The sequence below is a fragment of the Bicyclus anynana genome, chromosome 12 (genome assembly GCF_947172395.1).
Source record: "Bicyclus anynana chromosome 12, ilBicAnyn1.1, whole genome shotgun sequence".
Classification (NCBI taxonomy): Eukaryota; Metazoa; Arthropoda; class Insecta; order Lepidoptera; family Nymphalidae; genus Bicyclus; species Bicyclus anynana.
The window spans coordinates 11,631,317-11,648,876 of record NC_069094.1 but is presented as its reverse complement, the minus strand read 5'-3'; the positions used below and the strand labels follow the sequence as shown (position 1 = coordinate 11,648,876).

Genomic DNA, 17,560 nt, shown 5'->3' with positions numbered 1-17,560 from the left:
AAACTACTGGACGGATTTTAACGAAACTTGATACAATTATTTTACATACTCCTGGGCAGGTTATAGTATACTTTTCATTACGCTACGATCAATAGGAGCAGAGCAGTGAAGAGAAATGTTGAGAAAACGGGAGAAGTTACTCAATTTTTTAAGCTTCCGTCGCGTGTACAGCCTTAATGGTTAAAGCTACATGGAAATCATGTATCACGGAAATGTTCTCCTTAAAATTATCTATAAAAACACAACAGCATGTATATGTCTATCTTTTATGGTTGACTCACAATAACACGTGTAACTCCCGATAGCTTAGCAGTTCGAACCTTTCTAATTATATTTGTCTACTCTTATGTTTATAACACTCATCACTCATCCCTAACTAAAAAAGTTAACATTATTACCTATTCAATAAAAAAATTATCATAAAAATGGGTAAAGAAACAGCAAAGTTATACAAGAAATACGCTAAGCGCATCGCGCGTGAATACTAATTAATGCTATATGGATTATTTTTGTGTAACGGTTGCCGCGCTCGATGCGACTCGCGGGGGGGGGGGGGGAAGAATAAATAAAGAAAGAAAGAAGGTTGAATTTGCAATGTGACTACTTGAATTGAATGCCAAGTTGTGCTTGGCACTCATTGACTGGGGACATTTTTTTGGTTGCTGATTGTGAATCCATTTTTTAATAGGAGATCTATGATAAAATGACATAATTATTATCATTTTACACAAAATGGCATTAGCATAGTAGTGGTAATGGCAAGTAGTAGTAGTGGCAACATCATTTTACTGAAAATCATTTCGTTCTTATGATTTCAATGATTTCTTTGAAACTTTGAAAAAAATTTCTCTGAGATAATCATGTTAGATGGAAAATCTGCCACTTGATGTAAAATTATGTTGTCAAAGTAATTTTGTTAGCATAACCACATTAATTGCAAAATCTTAATTGAAAAGACAGCAAATTCTTCATTGAAAGCACATACATTGACATACATATATATGGAACTTTTCCCACTGGGGAAAGTTGCTTTTTTGCGATCCAGCTTTTAACCATCAAATCTCCCTACAACTCCTCTGCTCATAGTCTATTGACTGATTGCATGAGATCAATAGAACAAAAAAAAATTGCAAAAACTAAAATACCATAAAAACCAATTATGTATTCATATTTCGAATCATACAGTGAGATTTATAGACTGAACATAATATATTGCACACAAATGTTGAAAAGTCTAAAACATGATTATACAACATACACAGTACATGCTAACATTAATTTCCTATTGATATTAATTTAGCTATAATTGAACACATTGCATAGGTAGTTCATAAGATTCAGGTTTGTGCTAAAAATAATGTGTAAAAATTTCACTAGTGGCAAAAAATAGATTTATTATATAGTGTCTACTTCTATATTTATTCTGAACACTGACGCTGGATCAGCCAGTTCAGTGCGAACAGCATTTTCAAACTTCTTAAATATTATAGAAAATTCCATCATGTTTTCAGGTTTAGATTCAATCCACATTTTGTCAAATTCATAAAATAAATAGCAATAGAACTTGTGAAACAAATTAATACTGGGCAAATGTTGCTTTAAATTAAACATGTAAGTTTTCGCGGAGCCATCTTTAAGCAGGTAGTAAGCCATGGATGTCAAGTTGATGCCCACTATGGCAAATGTGTAACCATATTTTGGGTGTAATGAATGGCTCAGAACATGATTAGATGCTTGTCTATATTCTGTAGCAAAGTACAGTAGATTTTCTAATCCAAGAAGTCCCATTCCACGAAAGTCTGTTTTTGGATCGTCACCCTGTAATAAAAAGAATATTTGATGTGAGTATATTAATGAATTATTTCATGTACTACACAAAATTAATAGTTTATATTAAATATAATGAGTCAACTAGCCTATTGTCTAATTAGTTGTTGTTAGATTAAATTTACCTTTTCTTGGAAGTTTAATCAGAAATCAAATAAACTGTAGTATGTGTTTCTTTCTTTTTATCAATTCAAACAGAATATAAAAAAAAAAACAATTTATTCATACCTGAAAACCTATATCCTGCCAATCCTTAGTAATCCTTGCTTCCAGTGGTCTGTCAGGCATCAACAAACCCCACAACCTCAACAACTTTTTCTCATGTATTGGGTCATTGCTGTCAAAGTGAGTACATCGCAGTTCTTCCACTTCATCTACCAACTGTCTGTAACTCCATATCTGTATGAGACATTGGCGAAACAGTGGACTGAATGAGTCATGCAGCTTCTTATTGATCTTTTTAACACGTATTATAATGTTCACGGTAGGATCAAGTATTTCTGAGAAAAGTGTCGGAATGAACCTCCGTTCTTTTACTACTGCGTCTAAGAACGCGACGACTTCCTGAACATCTCGTGTTCTTGATAACATTAAGGATTTCTCGATGTTACACGAACGTTGAGCTCCTATTTTATCACCGTAACATATTCTCTGGAGTTCACAAAGACGAGTAGTTTTCCGCAGAAACCATTTTATAAACGGCCTCAAATACCACTGAAACACTGACCAGAGATTGAAAAATACCATTTCTAATTTATTCACGATTTTCACGGTTTACGTACTTTTTACATCCTCTTTATCAGATCTGATCAATCTCGTTTGAAATATTGCTGTATTATTGTAGGTAATACAATTATATATTCTTACATTCGAAGAACACAACCTATTATTTTTTAAGTTTTGATTTTGAATTGTCAACAATTTTCACTTTTCAGTTTTCAGTGGCAGTGGCACCAAGGAACATTTTTACTCAGGAGGGCACTGTCATTGTCAATGTGTATTGCATAAGTGTATTATCTATGGTTGGTGTCAATTTTTAAAATTAACTACAAGTGGTGACAAGTGGAATGGTGAATAAATAAATCACGAATAAATCAATATTATTTCTTTGGATTGTATTAGTACCCACCCACGTACCCACAAACGGCTAAAAAGTCGTACCAAGGTAACAACCACAGATACAGAATCGATCCCAGCGTTTCACGGACATCAAAATTCAAAGTTTTCCCTTTTATCTCTTAATTTTGTCAAATTAAATTGTGTATTCTGTGCTACTTGACATTGGCTAATCTGTGCAAAGCCAATGAGAAGAGAAATAAAAAAGGTCGAAGTGTCACGTTAGTGTCAAGCACAAACACAAATGACAGATGACGCAGATGCAAGGGCTGAAACTATATTACACGTCTTACAAGTAGTATCTATTAATTAATCTGTGAAAGACTTTAGACGTAGAAGATGATGCATGTGTTGGTTGCGAACATAAATTAGTAGGTACAGAAATCAGACAATAGGCGTACATTCATTTCAAATAAGTCCTACATAGTCATTTAAATCTGTATTCTGACGAGATATCTATGAAATTGCGGAGCTAATTTTTTTACTAACAAAAATCTTTACAAATAAAATTCGAGTGGTGTAAATGGTCGGGTGGTGTAATTCTAGGCATGTAAAAATAATCACGAGTTCTTGGGTAACAATAACAAAAAAAAATTGTTTTTTTTTGTTTTTCTCAATTGGTTTTTTAAACTATTTTAAGTGTTTTATCAAACCTCAATGAAAAAAAAGGTGTGTGTTAGCTCCGACGCACGAATGGAATTTACTCTTTCAGATCGACTGTCTAAATAAATGTATGTTGCCCCAGCATACACTATGTACGTCTCAATACACAATTACGCCTGAAAAGGTGCGCAGAATAGGTTGCGCACAAAAAACGTAACGATTCGTTCATCGAATTTTACTGCCCAAATTTTTTTCATACCATTTAGTTCTAAAATATTCCGTTTGCGGAACTAGTAGCGCTGTTATGTCCAACGTTTTCGTGTATGTACCGTCACTTCTTCTCCTTGGAGTTATTATAGAATTTATGTCAAGTGTTTGGCTCAAAGAGTACAGTAAGTATATTTGGCTTCTGTAGAGATTTACAGGCCGTACAGACTTATACTTTAGTATATAAGTCGAGTACAAACAATTTTTAGGCGGGAAATCCAAAAATTGTTCGTACTCGAGTAAAATACTAAAGTAGTCTACACTAGGCCTTAGATATCTAATGTCAGTTATAGATAGATTAATTCTGTTGTGGACTTGAACAAAGTGTAAATTAATTTAGAGCTTGACTGAGTCACAGAAAACATATGTACAATTTATTTATGACTGTGATTCTCGAAGGATGTGAGGAATCTAAAATTCTATTATGTCCAGTGACGATGTCGCTCTTATTGGCGCCATAGATAATACACATTATAATGAGTTGGCGCTTTTAGTCGTGTCCTGTAAATGGTCGTAAACGAATTTGTATGTAATTTGGTCTGAGCTTTTGGAGAGTACCACCGCGATGTTAGTTCCAGACTTCAGTTTTGGCCACCAGGGCCAGAAAAGTTCGTGGCACCGCCACTCATAGATAGAGTAGGGGTGGCTAAGATAAGGGGTATCTGTTATTACTTCCACAAACCTCATCTATTTTAATCGTCACCATCATCTGCCTATCCTTGTTCTAGCAGAAAACTCTAAATCGAATATTTTCTGATTTATACGAAGATCACAATTAATGCGTCTACATTGATTATTATTGTTGGTAAGTTTTCTTCTTCATAGCTTTTTATTTCGTTATACATTCGATGGTTTTGATGGATTTGACAGGCTTTCCTTTTTGATTCACTGTTCAATAAATTATGTGGCTTTGGATACCAAGGTCCTGTATGGATCTGATACTCTCCCGTAAAGTCGGCTGCTAATGACGATAGATTTAATTACGGCTTGGTTTTAGTGTCAATTATAGAATAAGGAATGATCCAGAAAGAGTCTTTACAAGCAGCTTCGAGAAGCCGGTGAAACCCATAAAAAAACACACGTCACGCTGTCTCCTTGACATCCGCATAAACATTTTTTTTCATAATTTGTATTTTAAAATTTAACACTAACAACAATTAAGTAAATTAATATAATAATCTATAATTACCATTAAAACAATACTCCATCTTATTTCTTTAGTTTTTGTGAACCGTTTTTAAATTATTTAAAAACATAAGATGCCATTTTTCTTGAACAATATTAAAAATTACTGATGCAACGCTTCGTGTCGTACTGACTCGGGAATGTATTCGATTTTATTTGGAACGACTACAACAACTTAATATTTTTGAAATTAAATACTCACATTCATGATATTAATTTTATAATTATAACTTCCTTAAGTCTTTTTAACTTGAAATTTATGTCTATAAAGAAAGTGCTAAGACTATTTATTGAAGTTAATTAATTTGGACATTGACTGTGACTGACTGTAGCTGGATTAGCTCTTGACTTGATGGTGAGGGGTGCGGTACAGATGCAACATCATCTGGAAGTCTCACACGGCTATTGAGCCTTGTAGCTAGATTAGCTTTTGACTTGATGGTGAGGGGTTCGGTGCAGATGCGACATCGTATGGAAGTCTCATACGGCTATCGAGTCTTGTAGCTAGATTAGCTCTCGACTTGATGGTGAGGGGTGCGGTGCAGATGCGACTTCATCTGGAAATCGCAAACGACTCAGCTCGAATCTTGTAGCTAGATTAGCTCTATCTGTCTATTATTCTTTTATCTGTGGTGTCAATGCGCTCTTACTACTTCAAATTTATATTAGGTAAATACTATCTTAGGAAATAAAAAACAACATAATCCGAAATTGTGTTTTATTTATTTTGAAAATTGTAATAATAAATACTATATTAAAAATTATTTACAATGCAACTTACAATTTGACATCCAGTCATTAATTATTTACACAAGGCGATGCGTGAATTTGCAAATCTCCATCATTACCTATTCGTAAGTAGGTAGTTACCGACTGTCGTTATAAATAGGTACATTAAAATTAAAAAAACTAAAAAAAACATGGTCATAAGTAAGTTCTAAAATGTTCAAATGAGTAGTGAATTGGTATAAGTTTCATAAAATATTTTCTTTTCGTTTGCAATATACGAGTATATATTATGGATAGATACCTATAGCGTTCATCTGTCATAATGGTATTAACATGGATTCTTGATATCATGGAACATGGAATGCATCATGGAAAAATAACTGCCTTGTTGCTTACTGTTCGAGTAAGTACTGTTCTGTACCGATTTTTTTTATTACAAGTCGGCAGTGTGAGTCTTGAAGTCGTCACTATACGTATATTTCTCTTTCTAAAACGATACTTAAAGATAAAGAGAGATAGAGACGAATTCAACTCTCACATTTGTCAAGTTATCAGATCATTGAAGCAAATTGAAGAAATAGCATTAAGATCATAATAATTTAAGGAAGCGGGTTCGAATGTTTGGTTGGATTCAGTGAAAAAGGTTTTATGTTCTTTTTTAATTTTTTTTTATTCCTTATAAGTTAGCCCTTGACTACATTCTCACTTGATGGTAAGTGATGATACAGTCTAAGATGGAAGCGGGCTAACTTGTTAGGAGGAGGATGAAAATCCACACCTCTTTCGTTTTATACACGACATCGTACCGGAACGCTAAATCGCTTGGCGGTACGGCTTTATCGGCAGGGTGGTAACTAGCCACGGCCGAAGCCTCCCACCAGATCTGGACCAATTAAGAAAATGTCAACTGGCCCAGCCGGGGATCGAACCCAGGACCTCTGTCTTGTAAATCCATCGCGCATACCACCGCGCCACAGAGGTCGTGGAAAATGTTGAAATTAAATATTTTATTTTTTATTTTTATGGTGGTAAAAATATGTAAGATGAACGATTTTATGTTTAAATGACTAAATAGATAGAAAAAAGTAATAAATCGTAATCTAATGTTGTGTGTTTAACAAACGTAACAACTAGGTATAACTTTATATATATTTGTAAAATTACAAGTGATTTAATTTAATTCTTTAAACTTTTTTATATAACTTAATAGGTACCTACGTCTTTCAAGTAACGGTAAGTAATTGAAACATTTTAATACATAATTCAATTTTTAGCTTTTATGAAGAGTAGTACAAAGCCAAAACTGATTTTTATTTCATGTAGGTATTTCTCTGTCTTTTCGTGCATCTTATTTCTACGACTTATCACTTATTTACTTAAACTATGTAATCTTATTAAGCTTCGTAACTAGAAGCCGCTACTTAAAGCCCTGCACGCAATAATGTCCAAATTTTACTATATTTTTTATAAAATCACACAAAAAAATGTAGGTTACTGACATAAGAGATTGAACAAAGATTTTAATTAGCTTATGTGAGACATCGAATATTAAACTACTTATATAGTTTTAATGATATTTGAACTTTTTCTAAGTTTCAAATCGACCCTGCAAGCAGTGCTTTGAGTCGTGGCTTTAGGGAGTTATATCAAAAAAAGACTAAACAAAAATATTTATTAGTTTTGAAAACTATGTTTCTCAAAGTTCAAACTACACAAGTCGTTATTATATTCAAGCGAGCAAGGAAAATATAAAATAAATATAAATTATTAAAAATAAAATATAGATATAAAATAGTAAGGTATTTTAAAATAAATAAATTATTAGTTAAGATGAAAGGTATGTAATCAACTTATTTTTACTGCTTTCAAAAGAGCCCCGAGCATATACCAAATTAAGGAAATTTTTATTGTAGTCTTAAAAAATAAAGTGCGTAGGTACGAATAATTTTATATGTATACTAAAGAGTTAGAATACCTACCTAATTTTGTATCATTGGCAGTGGCATCTATTTGAATTATTAAAAACGAAAGATTTTCGTACCTACCAAGTTTATCCTAAAACCTGGTATTGGACGGAATACTATGGTAGACTTGGTCTTAAATTGAATTAAAACCAAATAAGCTGATGATAATGATAAAAATATATATATAAAATAAAAGTTTTGAACTTCAAGAAACTGGAATGATGGGTCCTGGACTATAAAAATGTCGAGATTACGTTATAAAATATGTTTTATGCTTAGCTTACGTACAAAGTTAAGTAAAGGGTTCTGTGGGTTTGTCTTTTTTTAAAATTATTGTTAATAAAATTCCGGTTTTGCAAACGTACGTAACTGTGTAGGTATATCTAAGTATTATATTATATACAAAAATTAGAGGTCAACAAAAAAGAAGGGACGCTGACGTCCAATGTCCTAAAGCTAAAAATAATGTTTTTTGTGTAAGTATTAATATTTTTTCGTAAGCCACAGGTACACAGATGCGTTCAAAATTGCGTCCAACTACCTTCCAAAAGGCTATACATAATAGGTTGTGCCAGTATATTATAGTGTTCTGTGATGTGAGCGCTTTAGATTGTTGGAGGCTTTACATGCTTGATGTTGACGAAGGAGGATATCGTGGTACATATACTAATAATTAATAATATACAGTTATTGCACCTTATTAAATTCAGTATGTTGCAACTAAAACAGTGCACGACTCAGCACTGAAAAAAATAAACCTAGTCATGTTGCGGACAAAAAAGGAACTAATCTCTTCCATTAAAGGCCGTACAGACTACTTTAGTATTTTAGTCGAGTACGAACAATTATTGGGCCTTTTTTGGGCTGTAAATCCAAACATTGTTAGTACTCGACTAAAATACTAAAGTAGTCTGAACTAGGCCTTAGCGTAGGTACACACAAAGATGGATAAAAACACGTGTGGCGCCACCTATCCATTGTTTTTATATTATTAACTTAGCATAGAAATTGGAATTCCAGTTTACATCTGTCATGCTCTATCATAGAATACAGACAAGCTAAGGTCAACGGGTGCGAGTATCGCGCCTCCTTTTAGGCAGGTGACTGTTCCAATTTTGAAATTTAAATAAACTACCTACAAAATCTAACAGTAGTAACAGTATAGAATTTAAAGCATAACCTTTATTAACTTAAGTTTCAATCTGCATATTTATGTATTTCTAATGTGCAACGATTCATAATAATAATCAAGTCGTTTATAAAGACGCGTCTATAATATAACTACTCGTTTTATTGTTTATGTTACAGCATAATATTTGTTATTTTATTATCTAGATAAGTGCTTATGCTATATTCAAAAGTTTATGGTAACATACCTACCTACTTAGCACTTACGGAACGAATACAACTTTCACACTGTTGGTAAAGCAATAAGTTAAGTAAAATTCCTAAGTGAAAATGCAATTTTGCCACACATAACCCTACCTACTCGCAGCTGTTTAAGTTTAAATTGTCTTTATAATAATAATAATATAATATTATGACTAGGTCAAGTTAACCGGCAGACTATCCACTTTTTTAATTAGACTTTTTTTTAAATTACTTTTAGCAGACTTATTTTAGAATAAAAAAAAGAATGTTTATTTTTACTTTTTAAATAATATTACCTGTTTGAAAAATGATTAACAATAATTATTTTTAAATTAGGGTCGTATAGTGCTAGTGCGTGAAACTGAAGTAATCAAAAGACTCGAATTTTATCATCAGGTGCCCTCTTCAAACTGAAGTTTGGTGATCAGACGAGAGAGGGGTCCTCTTTGCAGATGTCCGAAAAATGCAACCTTCCGCCTCATTACAGTTGTCATGTCAGCTCGTGTATTTTGCCTTTTAGGATCAACCTAGGAAATTCGTAGAGGGATCCTCTTTGCAGATGTCCGAGAAATGCAACCTTCCGCCTCATTACAGTTGTAATGTCAACTCGTGCTTGCAGTTTGCTCTCTTCAGCACTAAGGCATTTGAGACAAAATTATACCCCCCCAACATGTCAAATGCTTGCAATAATACCCAACCCACGTTTCACAGCCATAATAGAGTGGACCAAGCGTAACATTTTCAAGCGCGATATCTTGTCGGGAACTAAATTTTGGGATCGCATTTGGGATTTGGGACATTATAATAAAAAAAGTTTTCCCTTGTACGATTCTACATTTTACTTCTTAAAGATGATGATAAAACCATACTAGATGGTTCAAATCTCAAGTAAAAAGTCGCCCTAAATATTTAAAGGGGAATGACCATCCCCGGCCCAGGCCAACACGAACCACCCAGCAATTTACATACATCGATTAATAAATATTATATAAATAACGATTTACGACATTTTTAATTCCTCTTTAATTTGTCCACAACAGGGACAGGTTAAGGTAATTAAGATCGTGGACCATGCAGGCCGGGTTTTACGATATTTTTCAAGACTTATAATTGGTTTGTTTGTTCGTTTTCTTGTTTTTTAAGGTTGTTAGTAACAGAAGAAAATAATAAAAAAAATTAATACAGCTTCAAATGTTACTTCACCGCTTTGGTACACCGGAAAACATTTTGCTCTAGAAGAGTGATACAAAAAATGTATTTTTCTTCAAGGAACATACTTTTATTAAGCCAATTATTTAACCAGATTCTTAGTTATACATCATATTATCATTTCCATATACTTTTATACGGGGGTATACTAGGGTTCCCTGGGCCGACGTGAAGTAGTTGCAACCTCTAAAACCATGTACATATAAATTTCGTGACCATTTTCTTGACATTTATCTATTTCCATCTGAAATATTTTCTTGTGTTTTCCTTTTTACACCCCTTTTTTATTTAGTTAGGTTTTTAGACAATGTTTTTTTATTTATTACTTTTCCGTTTCTCAATCAGTCTCATTAGCCGTGCAATATCTCATCATCACAGCGTCGCATCCTTATAGGTAGGTAAGTATAAAGTAAATGAAACGTCTGAACTGCGTAAACTGTACTAACGCATGTTTAAGATGTATTTTGACTTGAACAATAAGATAACTTTAACATATTTGTAATGTACTCGCCAGGGCCTTTCTTTTGATACCAAACAAGTGATAATTATCTCAATTTATTTTTTTTAGAGATTTGAAACTGAGGTTTTAATTCGGTCTTAGGTATAATTTTTTTTTATCTAGCCCATGTTACCTGGGCTTTTATTGCGAATCTGTGATCCCTCTTTTTTTGCTCTATAATACTGTAATAGGTATTATAATCAGTAATATTATAACGTTTTGAAATAGTTCTGTTGAAGACATAATGTATGTATTCAGTAGATCCATTGGAACAACATTTACAAAGTATAAAAACATTGCAAAAAAATTTACTTAATTCAATTTCGGACGAGCGTTTCTTAGAACTGTCGTATATATCTATACAAGAATATCAATAATAATTATTATTCGTTAACAAAATCTGACATAATGCATATTTCATAATATATAAACATAAGTAACATATTATAGGTATAATAGTAGAAGCTTAAATTATTCTAAGAGATAGAGATTTAGGTAGGTATATTAATAACAATAACTCGGTTTTATATCGCCATAATAATTTTTATAAATTATTTAATATTATATTAACAGAATATAGCAATAATAAATTTATTTTTGTACCTTATAAAGCGAATGATATGTTATTTTATCTTACATTTTAGAACATTGCGAATTAAAATAGTATCACTTTGAACAACAATAATAATAATTAATTTATATTTTTTTTTATAAAAATTGGAAATGGTTTTTTCCACTAAATCCCATAATGGTCAGATGACCAAGTAAAGAGTCTATTAGGCATTTTATATAAAGTAAATATACGAGTACCTACGTAGCTGCTTGCAACGTAACGTATAAGCAGAGCGGAGTATATGGCGCGCTCCCTTCCTCTTACAGGATATAGATATCAGTGATGTATACTATACGTCATACATTGTATAGTATCATTATCGATACATTGTATAATAATATCATCGACAAGTCAAAAATAAAATTGGAACGAGCCTTAAGGTGCGCGGTTTAATCTACTAACGACGATACTCGAATTTGAATTTTGAACATAATTGCGCATATCTTAACTATGAATTTACCTAGAACTAGTATCTAGGTATTTAAATATATAATGTACTAGTATTTCAATTAGTAGATATGGATTATATAAAGGTACGTGTTTTTAAAAACTGGGAGAAATTCTTTCTACTAATAATAAACTTTTGCTGGCTACGTAGCTACGTAGGTACTTCTATCAGGACGTACAGCGGTCCACAAAAGAGATAAGTTTTGTGAGATAAGTAAATATAATAAAGATATAAAAATAATCATTTAATTGATTTTGTAACAATATAGGATTAAGATTTATAACATTGTAGTATTATGTCTGTTCAAAAATAATTATTTTTTATTTCATATCTATTAAAATCATATTAAATAAGTATTGACGTTTTTGTCTGGATGGCTTAATAAATATACTGAAGTTATTTTAGGACGGTGGAAAATAAGAAAGTCAACGGACTTACGGTCACCTCACTATTGGAAATCATAATTGTAATAATCACTAAATTATATCTGAGAGGACATAGGAATTTTAATAAAAAAGCAATATAAATGGCGAGTTCCATTCTAAACTACAGAGGAGATGCCGCCGGTGGATATAAATAGACTAGAGCAAAAATATAATATTAGGCATTGCTTTTTAATCCACTTGTTAAGGCACTTTCTAACTCTATGTAGTAGAGAGTAGTGCAGTGGGTTACAGGGAATAAGAGCAATGGCATCTTACGCACTACGCACGCACTTCATAGATGCAAAATGCACTACTTGTATGCCTACCCTGAGGATTCATAACAAATCTGGTTCTGTAGCCAAGTGGTACGTCGATTATCTTTCTACAAACACTAACGCTTCTAAAATTAAAAAATGTATGGAAATGACATTCATTATTGACAGGTCACGTGATCAAGTTGTCGGTGGGATCTGTCATTCCCATACATTTTGTTAGTTTTCGAAGCGTTAGCGTTTGTAGAAAGGGAATCGACGTGACACTTGGCTAAGGCCCCTGTACCTATTGGATAATGAATTTTCCATTTAGTACGATTATTGCCTTGAAACCTGGATTACGGGCACGGTTTCTTTCAATTTAGAACACGCCATTTCTATTGTCTTGTTATTAGAATTTCTATGGAGTTAAAAAAAATATCTATTTATTAAGTGCCTTTTATGTTTATGTTTAGTAATGTCATCAGGTAGCACAGTACTAACAATAAAAATAGAGCTTTTTGGTCTAGATTTTCGATTTCTACAAAAAAAATAATAAGTAATATATAGCAAGCTATATTTGAACGAGTATACTTAGGCGTTATTTCGTTAAAGCGTTTATTCCTATGACGTATCTACATATACAACATCTTAGGTTTAATTCAAGGGTTTCAAATAAGCGCCAGGACGTAACTCACTTCACTTTAAATCCTTTGAAAAATGAACAGAAACTGTATCAATAACAGTACATAATTTTATAATACTATACAATTTAATTTACAATATTTAAGCACAGCCAAAACGGGTTTCTTATTAGGTACAATCTATCTATACATAATATAATATTATTTAGATAAGGTATGTATATTTACCAAAAGTTGACTCTTTGGTCCGCTTTTTCGTTAAGCAAAAGGCAAGTATCGTTGACATGAAAGGGAAATTGAAAAAAAAAAATATTGCAAATTGACAAATGATAAGAGTTAGTGTTGTCAATCAAAACGACAACCTCCCTCCATTTTACATTAATTTGCTAATTTTCACTGCTGAAATAAGAAAAAATTATCTAGTATCTCTGTGAGATATTTTTGTATTTAATTTAAAAACATATTGTAGATATATTGCAAATCCATTTATAACTGCACTATACCTAATACTGTAAAATTTGCATTTTCAAATAATAATGAACTGTGACTTTTTATCAATACGAGTTAGGATGTATTTAAAATATGTAATTAAAAACATAAGTACATTATATAAATAATTTCTTTAAACTTTATAATAAGTTTAACATTTGTCTTAGCTTCGTAGGCTTTCTAGGATACTAAATTGCTATTTCACATTCAGTTCGCAGCAGCAAACCTAATGGATTGAATACAATTAGGTACATTTATACCTATTACCACATCTCATTTATGTTTTTCGGTAGTCAAATCGTTTGTATATACAATATATATAAATACGAAATGTAGGTACAACAGCGTTTCACTAAGATATATTATTTATATATATTCTCATCAGTAACATTCCCAATATTTTTCAAACCAATCAAAAGCGAGTGCATTAGTGTCTTCAATCAAATTAAATCTAGTGGAAATCAAAAGTAGATTAAGGTGCATGATAGGTACATAATAACTCAATACATTCATAATACTGTAATTATTTGTTAACATTAATTAATTATCTATGCGTAATATTATGTGCCTACTCACAAATTTAGATTTTATAAAATTCAAGGCGCTCTTAAGACTATTATTTTTTAACTCTTAATATAAGCATTTGAGCTTATAATGTTTTTTCGTACATTGAAATACTGCAAAATTTCAACATAACATAACACACTAGAGTATTCACTCCTACTACTGTTTATCTTTTTTTAGCTAATAAAATTTAAACAATAAGGTTACGTATCGACAGGTTTTTGGTATATTGTATTTACATTAAATACTTTGCAATGAATTGAAGAAGTAATACAAGGCATGTTCATGGTTTTAAAATAAATGAATTTATACTCGTAGTGTTAAGTACATAGAACGCGTAAAATCATTATAGTTCATAAAAGTGATTAACACTAAAAATATCTATTTGAGCTTTATTATCTAAATCTAATTCATTGGTCTCATTTGACTCAAGTCTTTAACTTAAAAATAATAAACTCACCGAGTTTAGTAATAAACTCACCGAGTTTAGTAGCAAGGGTAACATATTATACAGTTCTAAAAGCGATCTATAGGGTTTTCAACATATAATCATTAATCACAATTGATGTGGTGTATTGATATATTATTATATCTATCGTGAACTAATATTATATAATAGTAAGTATATATAAAATCTACATTAATAATAATCTTAAGTTAAACAATTTCACTACAATTGGACTGTCTGAAGATATTTGAAATAGATTTACTTTATTAAACGGACGACAATAATCACGCGACATCTCCTTTAAATGTGAATTGTTCCCACTTTATCCTATCATAAGATTTTGAATTGCAGAATCTTTCACCTACTACCACAACTGGTCCAATAGTAACCTATTTCAAATCCTCAAAAACAGATAAGTAGGTAAAACTATTTTCTTATTAATTGTGTCTTTAGATGTTCCACAAAAAAATAATGAGTCTTCTGCTCTTATTTATCACACTTAGGTATAATTTCTAATTTGCTTATACACGCCATCTACACTGAATAGATACAATCACAATTACTTAAATAATTGAAACATTTCAAAAATATTTTTTCAGATCTTGTGTGTACAATTTACCTATTAAATAGCTGTGAAATACGAAATACAAAATACGAAGCTGCTCTAATGTCGATCATACGTAAGACAGCTCGTTGCGGGCGGAGACAGCATTAAGAGAATGCCTTGTAGTGAATGAAGAAGAAGATGAGAAACACGGCGTAGGCAGTGGGGAAGGTAAAGCGAGCTATCACGTCGATGGTCTTCGCCACACGAATGGGGTGCGGAGGCTCCTTTTTACGGACCTGAACGAAACATGGCTGAAAGAAATTATTTTGTAAATGAATGATGATGGCGAAACGAAAAAATACCGATACCATATACATACTACGACAACAAAGACACGAAACAAAAATAGGATAAAACTATAATCGAACGAAATAAATCTCATGTGAAATTAATTAACAAGCGTGCTATTCAACATTTCGAATTAAAAGGATGAAAAGAATTATAGTCTGATATTAAAAACAAACAAAATAACAAACGCTATTCCTAGTATAATGGTTATTGAGAAAGCTTTAAAATAAATTCTACAAAGAAACAGTTAAATAAATTTAAAGGCTATATTTACAGAATGTAATAATCACGAACACGAATCGATTATATCCAAAAAACATTCAGGTATCCGTTTAAAATAGACGAGTATTTTGAGTCAATTCTATCTGTTTAAAGAATCTGTTATAAAAATATTCTCGAAGGCACAAAGTGAATGGCAAGGATCTTGAACATGATTTTTTTTTTTATTTTTTTTAAAGATACAACTTATCTATCTCGTACGGATATAAATGATTTCATTAGGCCTAAAATGCGCGTCACGACATATGTCATGATGAGAAAAGAAAAATCTAACCCAACGAAAAAAAGAGCGGTTTCCAATACAATGAAAAAGTGAACGGATTTCAACACAATGAAAGAGGAAGTCATATTTCCAGCGCTATTGGTCGGCAATTTATCATGTTCTTCATGAGATGTCTCGTGGTACGCATCGTAGCTTGAAAAAAAATACTACATCTTTGAAAAAAAAATAGATACCTCAGAAACTCCGCCATTGTTGGCCGTATGTGTACAAGAGCCTGGTGCACCAGTGCATGCTGTACACGTCACCAGGTCTGCTGCAGTTGTAGACTCTCTCTTTTTATCACCCTGTATCAGTAAATCAATTATCTTACTAATATCTATGACTCATATAATAGATACCTCAAATCAAATGATTAGTACTAAGTCTACCAAGTACTACAAGTCAAAAGTACTGTTTACTATAAAAATACTATGTAGATGTAGACTGAAATGAAATAATGTCTCGGGAATCGATGTTAATGAGAAAAACAAAGTTAAAAAAGTTAACTAAAAATCTAAAGGCTACTTACAGGCTGTAGCGATCCGATGTGGCGTTAAAGAAAAAATATGCGTTAGATTTCGTGATATCAGATTTGAGATGGTACTATGGTGTTTAGCGAATTGTGTTTGGGCGTTGTGACGTCACTTACAGCACCGCTAGACTCCGGTTGGGGCGTTTCAGATTTTGCCCAATGGAGGAATGCCATCGCCTCCTATTTAAATGAATATCATTTTCTTTAGCCGAAGCATATAATGTGAACATGTATAAGTGACTTGCAAAAGCTGCGCAATTATTTGATTGTTACTGTCTAAAGCTATAAATTCAATAATATATGTTATCCTACTTTGATTTACGCATTCTAATCAATCTGAAGATTTGAACTTACTTCGCATGGATCGACAATTCTTACTAGCTATATAAAGCTAATTCGTACTTTATTCTAATATCAATACTACTTATATAAAGCTTACTTTCGAAGATCGTAGTAATGGAGTATTCATTACTTTTATACGCTTTTAACCATATTTTTAACAAGTAAATGATTTAGCTCAATGTGATCAAGTAACTACAGCTAAAAAAACATAAATTGTATGATACAACTATACTAATAAAAATCACTCCGACTGTATTTGTCTTGTTAGGTATTATGCAACAATATAACACAATAACATTTGACTAGGCATGCTTTCTTGAATGAATTTGTGCTGTGATTGCAATGGTCCTATACTGCTATATTTCTTTAGATTTTATTTTATTTACTACTGATACTGTAGACAAGGTTCCCAAGAAATATAACAGTCTCATATTATCAGGAATGTGCCAATGATAATGGCGAATGTTCTTACCAAAGGGCTGGCCAGTATAATGCCAATTCTGCTCAGAACTGCGGGCAGTCGCTGCGAACACATTATACAGACATATTGTTCACTTGTGGCTAATGGTCTACTGGAGTGCAAAAGTGAACACAGACT

The 17,560-nt window shown here is 32.1% G+C and overlaps 2 protein-coding genes across 22 annotated transcripts in view; both read right to left on the bottom strand.

Moving 5' to 3' along the window:
* Positions 1-1,319: 1,319 nt before the first annotated feature.
* Positions 1,320-2,817, bottom strand: LOC112051677 (ELMO domain-containing protein 2). The gene is made up of 2 exons (XM_024090446.2): positions 2,056-2,817; positions 1,320-1,818 (listed from the first exon to the last, which is right to left on the bottom strand). The coding sequence occupies exons 1-2, from the start codon at positions 2,572-2,574 to the stop codon at positions 1,396-1,398; spliced, it is 942 nt and encodes a 313-aa protein (XP_023946214.1). The 5' UTR covers positions 2,575-2,817; the 3' UTR covers positions 1,320-1,395.
* An 11,862-nt stretch (positions 2,818-14,679) lies between these two features.
* The window catches only part of LOC112051673 (glutamate-gated chloride channel), a 99,537-nt gene continuing 96,656 nt past the window's right edge, over positions 14,680-17,560 (bottom strand). For 8 of the 21 annotated variants that reach the window (XM_052884848.1, XM_024090408.2, XM_024090418.2 and 5 more), the window contains 4 exons: positions 17,435-17,485; positions 16,738-16,800; positions 16,283-16,393; positions 14,680-15,510 (listed from right to left, as the gene is read on the bottom strand). In XM_052884848.1, the coding sequence (XP_052740808.1) occupies positions 15,364-15,510; positions 16,283-16,393; positions 16,738-16,800; positions 17,435-17,485 (372 nt within the window). In that variant the 3' untranslated portion in view covers positions 14,680-15,363. Of the gene's footprint in view, positions 15,511-16,282; positions 16,394-16,617; positions 16,801-17,434; positions 17,486-17,560 lie in introns of all 21 variants that reach the window. The other 13 variants (XM_052884851.1, XM_024090426.2, XM_024090425.2 and 10 more) reach the window with 5 other exon arrangements.